This window comes from Pinus tabuliformis, chromosome 9 (genome assembly GCF_031772625.1).
Source record: "Pinus tabuliformis cultivar Carrire ecotype Pingquan chromosome 9, CPIR1, whole genome shotgun sequence".
Taxonomy (NCBI): Eukaryota; Viridiplantae; Streptophyta; class Pinopsida; order Pinales; family Pinaceae; genus Pinus; species Pinus tabuliformis.
Genome location: NC_142307.1, coordinates 1,646,630,212 through 1,646,642,325, shown reverse-complemented (window position 1 = coordinate 1,646,642,325; position 12,114 = coordinate 1,646,630,212). Strand labels below are relative to the sequence as shown.

The window sequence follows — 12,114 nt, the reverse complement described above, 5'->3', positions numbered from 1 at the left end:
TGTGATTAAGTGTATATGACTACTTTTACCAGTAATAGGTTCAAGGGTCAGGAAAACAACAAACTTTAAGCCGTAAGTCAATTTTTGATAAATATTGCGGTGCTCTTTATTATAATTATTATATACATAGAACCGTGGATTAAGATAAATACAATGCAGTACACACTCAAGTTTGTATATTTTCAAAATTAATATCAAATAAAAATGAAGAAACACGTTTTATATGAGATGAAAATATTATGTTTTTTTCCTATAAAAGTTTAAATTTCAATTAGAATAGTATTTCGTTTTAAATATGGATTAAGTGGTATTTTAAATAATATATTTCAGGTGAAACCGTTTAATAATGATTGTAAATGATATTATTTTTATTTTTATTAATATTATTAGTGTGTTTATTTTCTTATTTTGTAATATAACGAAATTGATTTACAATGAAAGTAACAAAATATTTTATGAGGGAAAAAATATTTTCTTTTTATTAATATTATTCATGCTTTTATTTTCTTATTTTGTAATATAACAAAATTGACTTAAAATTCAGTAAACATTTACAATGAAAGTAACAAAATATTTTATAATGGAAAAAATATTTTCACAATATAATGTTTTATTAAACTATATTTAAAAATTAAATAAAAAAAATAAATAATATATATGTATATGTATCTTCTAGTATTTTAAAAATTAAATTATTTTATATCTTTTCTAAATATATATCTATTAAATAACTATAAAAATCAAATTTTGATGTTTGGTACTTAATAGGTTATGATTTTTTATAAATAACAACAATTAATTAACTTACATTTTGAATAATACTAGATAATTATTATACTTATTATTAATAAAGAATTAAATTATAAACATTAGGAAAAATTTGCACATATAATTCTTGTTAATGTTTTAATAGTGATGAATAAATGTAATTTATTTTGTTTAAATTACAATTATGTTTTTAACGAGAGATATTTCCAACTATCTTTGAAAAGTAATAATAAGAAAAAATCAACTTTTCTTTTTTTTCCTTTAATGATTGATTTTTTATGGTATAATTATTTTGTTATAAATAAAATTTATCCATATTCTAACATCATTAATTTCTCAATCTTTGAAGACACCTACTTGACAATGCATAAATTAGAAAACAACCTTAAAAATAACTACTATCATTAATTTCTTAATCTTTGAAGACACCAATCTCACAACCCATAAATTAGAAAACAATGTTATAAATATATGAGAGACAAATTTCTTCAACCACCATGAAATAAATTTAAAGAAACTTAACATAAATATCATAAATCTGAAATACATATAAATTTGATTAATATATATACAAATAAATTTATTTATATTTTATTGTTTATTTATATATTTTAATAGAACTTTATTTAATATTATTAGAACAATATCTATGTATTATAATAACTAATTACAAAAGTGTAAATTTAACATCTACACCATAAATTAAAAAAAGACATAAAAATTCTTAACATGCGTTGCCTTTAACTTTTTTAATATCTCAATCTATTTACTTAAATTAAGAAAAGACATAAAAATGCATTCTTAACATGCGTTGCTCTAACTTTTTTAATGTCTGAATCTATTTACTTTTGCTAATAGAGTTTACATTTGTATTTAGTTCCCTTGGTTGTCATCTCAGCCCAAGTGGGATGAAGTACATTGGATTGAGCCCTAAATTGGATTAAGTACATTGGTTTGAGCCCATGAGAGTGGGGATTTCTGACAAATCATTAAAAAAGTGGGTTTGGACTAATTCAAACATGGCTCTTCTTTAGAGTTTCCTAATTCCCAGCACCTTTGGCCTGTGGGCGTCTTAATCCTCAAGTAAACGGGGTGTCGTAACTTAACTTCTTATCAATCATAAACGTATTCTTTTTAGAGAGACTATTTGAACAACAGATTAATCAAAAGATTTAGATTTAGATTAAGAATCTTTAGATTTATATTTCTTAGTTGGAACAACAGAGACTATTAGAATCCACCCTACTTAAGCTTCTTCTAGGTTAGTCTCTATGCCCCAGCCACACTCTGTCTATCAACACGTCTAACCCCTGTCTAGCCTTGTTAATCGGTTAATCAAGCTTAGTTGTACTGCTGGTAGTCCATAGTGTAGGTTCCATTGAGTAAGTGAAAGCCTTAAGCAAGACATGGTAACGACTCCCTTTCCTTATATATTCGATTATTTATGAGAATTAGTTGGGCTTGCGGACCCGGAAAGCTGCGGCTAAAGGGGCGAATCACGTCGTAAATGTAGACTTCGTAGATTTTTGACAAATCATAAAAAGATGGGTTTAGACTAATTTAAACATGGCTGGCCGGGCTGTGATCTCAGCCCAAATCCGATGAAGTACATTGAATTGAGTCCTCCAAATTGGGGATTTTTGACAAATCATAAAAAAAATAAATGGGTTTGCACTAATTTAAACATGGCTCTTCTTGAAAAATCATAAATGTAGATCTCATAGATTTTTTTACCAATCATAAAACATGGGTTTACACTAATTTAGACGCGGCTCTTCTTGGAAAATCGTAAATATAGATCTCGTATACATTGATAGAAATGGTTAGCCTTTAACTTTTTTCATCTGTGGTTGAGACTGAATCCGAATCGTACGACCACCCATAATAAATTCAAAACAATCAAGAAAAAAGTAACGACAATATGCATTACATCAACTTGCACTTAAACATACACAAACCCTATGGACTACATATGACAAACTATTTTCCCTTTTCTTTATCCTGCAGCTTCGGACATACCAGGGTAATATAAAATATATCGTAGTTTCAGTAGAATACGTTCATGATACGGCTGTTTCTGCTTTCACTGGAATACCCCTCCTGTTACTGCCCCTCCTGTTAATGCCCCTCCTGTTAATACCCCTCCTATTACTACCGTTCCTATTACTTCCCCTCCTGTTACTGCCCCTCCTGCCCCTCCTGATACTGCCCCTCCTGCCCCTCCTGATACTGCCCCTCCTGTTACCGCCCCTCCTGTTGCCGCCCCTCCTGTTAATGCCCCTCCTGTTACTAGCCATCCTGTTACTGCCCCTCCTCTTACTGCCCCCCCTGCTGCCCCTCCTGTTACATTTACTGCCCCTCCTGTTGCATTTACTGTCCCTGCTGTTACTGTTACTGCCTCTGCTGTTACATTTACTGCCCCTGCTGATACTTTCCCTCCTTCTGTACTTACTTCCGCTCCTGTTGCATTTACTGTCCCTCTTGTTACTGCCCCTCCTGTTTCTCCTCCTCTTGCATTTACTGCCACTCCTGTTACATTTAATGCCCCTCCTGTTACATTTACTGCCCCTCCTGTTACTGTTACTGCCCCTCCTGCTTCTGCTTTCACTGGAATACCCGTCCTATTACTAGGCTCAAGCTCTGACTGATCTTTTGCCATTTGTACGATTCTCAATTCTCTTCCAACGTCTTGCCTTTCGTTTCCGCTACACAGAAGTATATGAAGATTGAACAGAGCCGAAACAGCTAAGAAGAGGTAGAACCTTCGAGGCACAGTCATTGCTTTGGAAATGCTGAGAAATGTCATTGAGACCACCCCACTCATGCCTCGGTTAACGGCCACCCCAAGGCTGGCCGCCTTGGCCCGGAGTCTAAGGGGGAAAATCTCGGCTCCCAGCACCCAGTTAACAGGCCCGATTCCAACTGAGAATATCAAGAAGTAATTATATTTAGTATAGTTCAGAAATGCAAATTGATCATCCAAAAAAATGTTGAAAGAAAAAGATGAGTTTCATGCCGGTTGGAAAGCCAGAGGAGGAAAGAACAAATAAACACAAAATGGTTTGATGCTGCTTAATCACTCTGGATTCTCCCATACTTGATTCTCTCATATACATCTACTTGGCTAGTTTTTTCTTGTTTTTTATTACAATGGCCCAGTTACAAATATATAAATACCAAATTTAGTAAATATGAAATTATGCATACTCTAACTATACCGGACTCTTCATACAAACACACTCTTAACTATTAACCTTTATTCTCTTGGCTGTTAACCTTTACCCTTTACCCTGGAAAATATGTTAAAGTTTATTGAACTCGGAAAAATCGATCACAGTAACTTATAATATATTTTCTTTAAAACGACTATACACCAGCTTTAAACCTAACACGACTCTACGCCAGCTTTAATCCTAAATTGTTTCTATGGCGACGCCCTTGCCTCCAGCAATCCTAAATTCAAAAACCTGTGAAAAATAAGAAAGTAAGTAGGAACAATATGCACGGGAGAAATACAAAAGAAAATGGTCTAGCTGAAAGCATGGAAACAGTTGAAATTCACATTTTCTCTACACACAAAGGGCTTTGCATCAACTTTGAATCTAAGCCGTTACAGTAGTACCCTTGCCAACCACTTATTCGAACTCGAAAAAATCGTAAATATATTTATGAAAAAAATTAACAAAAAAAAAATTTAGACTCAGGAAAATATGTTAACTGCTGAAGATTTAGAGGTATTTGGCAGCCCTGACTGCTGAAGATTTAGAAGTATTTGATAGTCTTGACAACTTTTCTCCTGATAGACTCTTAGTTGGTAATTACAGGTGGAGTCCTTAACAAAAAAAATTTAGACTCAAGAAAATATGTCCTGCTGACAGGTATTTGGCAGCCCTGACTGCTGAATATTTAGAGGTATTTGACAGTCTTTTCTGCTTTTCTCTTTATAGACTCTCTTAGCTGGTAATTACAGGTAGAATGGTTTTCCTTGAATAACAGTGATGAGCCAGCATATATTCTCAGATAACCATCAGTAATATTTATCCCCATACTTATTTCAAAAATAAATCATAATTTTTTACTACCAAACTGGGACTATTAAAATGAGTATTAACGGTATACGTAGATAAAAGACAAACTAAGGCTTAAGAAACGAGTATTGACAGTATACATAGAATATATACAAAGAAGGCTGAAGAAATGAGCATCGAAAGTATGTACTATATATGAACCAGAACAAACAGAGCAGGAAAAACTCTTATGGGACAAGTACAGCAACAACAGAAGTAAACTGCCGAAATAAGTTCAGTATGCACAGAATAAAAATGCAAAGAGCCTGATGAAATGAGTATTGACAGTATACATAAAATATATACAAAGAAGGCTGAAGAAATGAGCGTCGAAAGTATGTACTATATATGAACCAGAACAAATAGAGCAGGAAAAACTCTTATGGGACAAGTACAGCAACAACAGAAGTAAACTGCCGAAATAAGTTCAGTATGCACAGAATAAAAATGCAAAGAGCCTGATGAAATGAGTATTGACAGTATACATAAAATATATACAAAGAAGGCTGAAGAAATGAGCATCGAAAGTATGTACTATATATGAACCAGAACAAACAGAGCAGGAAAAACTCTTATGGGACAAGTACAGCAACAACAGAAGTAAACTGCCGAAATAAGTTCAGTATGCACAGAATAAAAATGCAAAGAGCCTGATGAAATAAATATTGACAGTTATATACACACAATAAATACTGTAAAAGTTGCCAAACTTGTCATATCCAGACCATCTGATCGGTCGTCTATTCCAATCAAGTACTCCAAACATACCATAGCCGAACAGAATTGAGATGGTGGAGGCCAAAACTGCATATGCAATCACAAAAGTGTTTCTGGGAATCTTCTTCGTTGCCTTCGAACTATCCATATCCATGGCCTCTTGCCCTTTCCCACCCTCGGAATCTAGAGCTCCAGCAGCTGACACCAATGTTGCTGCTCTGTTTGCACTCTAGAGGATGGGGATCCTTGATTTATATTCTTATGGCGCACCTCTGAGAGTTGAATACAAGATCACAATTTGGTTTTGTGGGGATAGATATTGACTCGGTTAACTGAAGTCTTCCCACAAAATGACAGCATGCGGTGGCAAGGCCTATTTCCACCTCTATAGCCCCATTAATACACCCTTTAATACACCCTCTAAGGACGCTTTTGGAGGACTCTAACATCAGTTTTGACTGTCAATTCGTGGACATAATTTCTCCGGGAAATACTCTCCGGGGATTGGGTTGATGTCTTTGTAAATCATCCATCAATGACTTATGTCAATGCGAGATGCCTCATCCCCATGTGCATGATACATGTTAACTGATCCATGACTTATGCCAATGCAAGATGCATCATCCTCATGCGCATGATACATGTGAATTTAATTAATTTAAACCACTACCGAGATTTGAATTTTCCCAACAAGTTTTGAAATTTTCCCGCCCACATTATTTTGAATTTGGCCGTCGATGAAGCGACTGAATCCATAAATCGATGCCCGCCCACATTATTTTAAATTTGGCCGTGGATGAAGCCGCTGAATCCACAAATCGATGGGGTTAACGGCCAGGAGTCGAATCCCATATCCACCACTGATCCCAACTCTGCGAGTCTTTTCTTCAAACACAAGGCAGAGTATGTGGATCCGGATCTGGGTCACTTGTTTCAGGCCATACGAGACCAGATTTTTTGCTCTGAGAACACCTCCGCGAATCCTACACCCATGAACCGATTCGCTAGCAGGCGACTTCCTTGGGGGGTCCCAACATGTCTCAGACTGTAATGAATGGCTTCAGACCCGAAGTTGTTCCCGTATATAACACTCTCGTAAGTGAGTTCGCAGTGTTCAATCGGTGGTTTGCTTCGGTACCGGCCTTGGCTCAATCCAACAGACTCTACGTTCATTCGACGACTTCGCATGAAGCCACCAGCAATATCCCCAAGCTGTTGGCCAACTGATACCCACAGAAAACCATCTTTGAATCAATAGTCGAGTCGGGTTTGTCGTTCGGGATTTATTACCAGAACATCCCGGCCACTCTGTTGGATAGAAATCTCAGAAAACTCAAGTATATTGGCGATTTCCACTCCTACTCAACTCAATTCAAGGCCCATGCTAGGAATGGGATGTTGCCCAATTATGTGGTTGTGGAGCAGCGCTACATGGATTCCAAGCTCTTCCCCGCCAACGATGACCATCGTTCGCACGATGTAGCCGAGGGCCAGAAATTCGTGAAGGTGGAATGAGACGTTGTTCCTTGTAACTTATGACGAGCACGGCGTATTCTTCGATCACATTCCCAGACCTGTGAAGGCCGTGCCTAGCCCCAACGACATTACCGGCCTCGACCCCTTCTTTTTCAAATTTGAAAAGTTAGGGGTTCTAGTCCCCACTATCGTGATTTCTCCATGGATTGACAAAGGAACAGGTTTCGATTCTCTTGGCGCTATCTTCTTCCCTTCATCAATAATTCGATTATTTTCCATAACATTTGAGTATTATATTAAATAAATTGTTGTTGTAGTGGTACATGGTGCTAACGGACGATATCCATTGTCTCAATTTGAGCATTCATCCATTGCTGTAACACTCAAGAAGTTATTCAATCTACAGTTCGATTTCCTGAGCAAGAGAGACGCCTTTGATAAAAAACAATAATCTATCCAATAAACTATCTTTCACCTCGTAAAAATTAAAATAATTTTATTTCTTTCTTTTCTCTTCCCTGCTTTTATACATTCTGCCTTTAAAATTCATCCATCCTACACGAATTTTTGCACTGAACATGAATTTTACACGGCAAAGTCGGTTGCGGCCAGTTATGCCTGCCCTCTTTTCTTTCAAGATATGCGTTAGTGAGAACAACATTAATTTAAAACCACTAACCCTAATTTTGGTTAAGATTTATACGTTAAACGTTATTTTCATAAATAGTGTCATTGAAGGGAATGGGAATGCCATAGCGAATTTTATTAATTAATTTTATATCAAAGGGATAAGAATTATGTGGAGTTAGTATGCGATGTAAGAAGTTAAACCATCACTAGATGCTTGGTAAAGATTCACTACGTTGATTAATATCTTCTTAAGATTTATTATGCTAATTAATATCTTTTATAATGGGGATATATTTCAAGCTTAGATTTTATGTGAGGTAAGAAAGCAAACAATTACTGGATGCTTTGTAAGGATTCAGTAGGTTGACTAATAGATTCTCAAAATTTATTATGCTCATTAATATTTTTAATTTATAAAAAAGGTTTGGGATTATATTTCTAGATTTATTATGCTGATTAATGTTTCAAGATTAATATATTTGAAATTTGCTTTATATGGTTGATCAGTTTTATTGGTTTTATATGTTTGATAAATTTTATTTTAATTAGTTATATGGAAAATTGTTTACACTTTTTGTATTTTAAGGTTTTCCAAGATAAAGTATGAATGATGTTTTGTTTCAATTTTTTTTTTGCATAGATGTGAATTTCAATATTTATATTTAATTTATTTATATTTTTAATAAAAATGTAAAAACAATATTGTATGGTTATAAGGAATATGCCTTGCTATTTTGAACTATTATTAAAAAAATAATAATTAATTAATTAATTAATTAATAGAAATGTATATTATTATCAAGCAACAAATAAAATTTGTGTGTGAGAATAAAATATCAATCTACTCATATTCATTTATGGGGATTTTTGAACTCTAGGCTATTTAGCCTTATATGGTGCCACAAACATTTTTTTAGCCTTGAATACTTTACTACGAGGTACCGACTACTACAAACATTGTTGTACTTCATATCATCATTCTTACTGTATTGAAATTCCTTGCTTTATATTTCAATAGCTATTTCATTAAACGTAGAAATTATGAATGCAACTACTAAATTAAATTCTCTTTAATGTGAAAACATAAACATGAAATCCTATAAATATGAAGTTCAATTAGAATGGATTCCAAAGTAAAAGAAGTAAAAGTTGCAATAATTTAGCGGGAATTTTACAAAAATATTTTGAAAGATCACAAAGGGAGAAGAGATGTATTTGTAAAGGATATTTAACAATGTTAAAGTTTTTGGTATCATGGGTATGCATGTGGGAGGAATGAAGGAATGGAGGCAAGTCCCGAATTGAATCCTCAACACCATTTCTTTGCCAATTTTATAATACGCTTTTAATTATTTTTTTTCCAGCAAACTAAGAAAATGCCCAAAAATTTACTTAGAAGTTGGATTGAACCATTGTGATGGTTGACCTTCCAATGTAGCCCCTTAAAAATGAAGGTTGTGATGAAGAAGTGGGGCATTTAACAAAGAGGAGAAAATGAAGAAAGAAAATAACAGAGATGAGAGAAGGAAGCAGTATGCTTGATGATCATAATAGAATAAGACATTGACTTGGTCCCATAATGAGACGGGATTTTTGTTAAGCCATATTCATCTAAAAATTTCCTACCAGTGAGTAATATTACACCCAATCTGTGTACAACCCACCCTTTTCTAATCAATTCCTACATAATAAAATCTCCATAAAATCTGGTTTTCCATTTGGGCTTTACATGGATAAAAATGCTCTATGTTTATGGTGCATTGAAAATCTATGTGGTCAACGAATTACTAAGACTAAGTGTTATGTTCCTATAATTTAAAACATATGTCATCACCTATTTTTATTCAATGGAATAGATGGAAGAAACCCATAGCTCAATCCTCCAATTGCTTGATTGGTGGCATGGAGAGAATAATTAAGTGTTGTGTTACTAGGTCACTAGAAACATTAGTAAAGAAGCACTATTGGTACTAGATGTTATTCCATGTTAATAATCAACAAGTCGTTCTAGATTGTGTGAACCTTATGAACTAATCCCCATAGTTCAGTCACTAAAAGTGTTTGACTTTTGAGTTGCTAAACACCTACAAGACGTTCCCTCATTCCTTCATTCAATGGATTCAAAGTTGAATTAATAATGCACTGACTCTTGTCCTTTCTTATGAGTTTTGCATTAATTTTTGGTTTAAATGTTGTATAAATGCATTACAAAATAAATTTCTACTTCCATACTATATATATTTCCCTAGTTAAGAATTTCCTTATTCTATCCATTCAAAGCATGGACATTACCTACAAACATTGTGTTGGACAATCGAATTTACCAACAACAAAGTGATTTTAAATTAGTGATTATGTGTTATTTCATGATCGTGATGAGTTCAATTATAACAAGAAGAGTATAACATCTTACATTTTGTTGGGATGTATAGTGATTGAAAAAAATATATTGTCAATAGAAAAGATGGAATGTAAAAATTTTAATGTTAATTAAATGAATTTAATAAATAAATATTTTTAATTTTTAATTAGTTTTATTTATAAATAGCAATGTATAATTGTAACATCCCTTGGTTGACCTTTCATGTAAATAAAAATAAGACCAAGGTCATGGGATACGTATTCCAAGCTGAATAGTGATTAAAACATCATAATGGGCATCACTTGCAACTTATTAATGGCTATGAAAATTGGCAAAGGCATTGGCAAAGACAAAGAGACAATAAATGGCATTTAATTATGAAAATAAAGGAAAATAGGAGAAAAAAAGGTGAAGACACAAAGATTTGCATGCAAGGGAAATTAAAGGAAAATGATGCAGGAGCATCGGGACGGGCCAGCAATGTGGGAAATTGCCCACATGTTGTGGCTTGAAAAAAAATCGTATTTCATTGCTGTTGATAGAGAGTCGAGTTCATAGTTAGTTTATTGTTGTAATAGTTAAAATCTTTCCATTTGGTGTTGATTTGTTAGGCGCATCTTCTGTTGGAATAAATTTATGGTGATCACCTTATCTATTGTTAGAGTAATTAGGGGAATAACAACAACTAAAGAAGGGCGATTTTAGTGGAAATAAATGGCAAATTGAAGATCTCTTGGAGCGGATCAACGCCGATTTCTGTGGGCAATCTTGATTTAGAGCGCCTGAAATCTGGTAAATTGGTTAACCATGTGTTATATACCTGTGCTAACCACCGATTGTGGCAATTACAGCTGTGTTGGACCGGATTCTCGGGCGATCATCGAACCTGCATTAAATAGCCAACTGAGATATGGCGGAGGGGCGTATTCATTGGAAGAAATTGCGGTCAAAGGAGAATGCGTGGATGCTCTTCCCAAAATGTGCAAGATCCAATCACTAATAACCATTACGGTGTTGGGAATTAGTTTAGGCCGGTGTTGGACCAACGTCTTTTGTGTTTGCTGTTCGTTTAGCAATGTTTATTGAGGACCTGCGTTGTCAAGTAATAGATGAACAGATGTGTTTTTTCTTCCTTTGTTTATTGAGGACCTGCGTTGTCAAGAAATAGATGAACAGATGTGTTGTTTTTTCCTTTGTTTTGGTGTGATCTATTATGCGGGAATTAAAGCCTGTAATGTGCTTATTGTATCGGTGGATACGATGGACATATGAATATGTTTCAATTGGTAACTGTAATATCACTAACGCAGGTGGAAATACAACGTTCTCTGTTTTGTTTGAAACTAACAGGTGTCATATTTTTTTATTTTGCGTTGGGAAAAGGGTGTGATGGCAGCGTCTATATGTTGCTAATAAAATCCAGTTTGATGTGAAAAAAACAGAGGCACTGTTTTGATAATCTGGCGGTTTCAAGTTAAAGAAGATCGCCTTATCTTTACTGAAGTCTGTTGTTTTAAAAAAAACAGAGTTTTCTTTGTTGGTAGATCAACCTTTTAAATCTGAAGCAGATTGATATGTATGGTTGCTGAGTCCTATTGCTTGTAGATTGAGCTTAAAATTTTCAGGTACATCAAATTTTGGTATCAGAGCCATACTAACGGGTGTTTAAAGCAAAAGATGCCGCCAAGAAGAGGAATTGGTCGAGGAAGACCAGAACCTAATGCAGTCCTGATAGACGAAGTGCGAAGACTGCGTGAACGAATGGAGACAATGGAAACAACCCAGAGAAGAGCACCGGATGAGGGGGCTGAAAGATCTTCAGAAGAATCTGAGGAAGATGTGGAAGAAGAAGAAGAGAATGAAAACGTTAAACTCGTGAAGATGCTGGCAAAGGTTGGAAGCAAACCCAAGATAGAAATTCCTATGTACGAAGGGAATTTAAATGCCGAGGAGCTCATGGATTGGATCAGATCCATAGATCAGTATTTTGATTATGAAGAGGTTGAGGAGAATAAGAGGGTGAAGTTTGCAGTCACTAGACTGAAGGGCCATGCAGCCATCTGGTGGGACGAGTTACAGACATCAAGAATGCGG

General features: G+C 34.6%; 1 protein-coding gene and 1 pseudogene across 2 annotated transcripts; one reads left to right on the top strand and one right to left on the bottom strand.

Annotated features, from left to right (window-relative positions):
• Nucleotides 1–2,458: 2,458 nt before the first annotated feature.
• LOC149155162 (uncharacterized) lies at nt 2,459–5,857 on the bottom strand. 2 transcript variants are annotated; one of them, XM_089445115.1, is made up of 2 exons: nt 5,520–5,857; nt 2,459–3,690 (listed from the first exon to the last, which is right to left on the bottom strand). In XM_089445115.1, the coding sequence occupies exons 1-2, from the start codon at nt 5,704–5,706 to the stop codon at nt 2,852–2,854; spliced, it is 1,026 nt and encodes a 341-aa protein (XP_089301241.1). In that variant the 5' UTR covers nt 5,707–5,857; the 3' UTR covers nt 2,459–2,851. The 2 variants fall into 2 exon arrangements, with proteins under 2 accessions (XP_089301241.1, XP_089301242.1); XM_089445116.1 differs by having other exon boundaries at nt 5,604–5,857.
• A 215-nt stretch (nt 5,858–6,072) lies between these two features.
• On the top strand, nt 6,073–7,479 carry LOC149155161 (non-specific phospholipase C2 pseudogene; annotated as a pseudogene).
• Nucleotides 7,480–12,114: the final 4,635 nt, after the last annotated feature.

Bases quoted from the DNA above. Each gene is read 5' to 3' on its own strand.
- LOC149155162 (XM_089445115.1), bottom strand. From the start codon at position 5,706: ATGGATATGGATAGTTCGAAGGCAACGAAGAAGATTCCCAGAAACACT. The intron at 3,691-5,519 runs GTGTGTATATAA...TGATATTCTCAG, and splicing joins CAACTTTTACAGTATTTATT to TTGGAATCGGGCCTGTTAAC.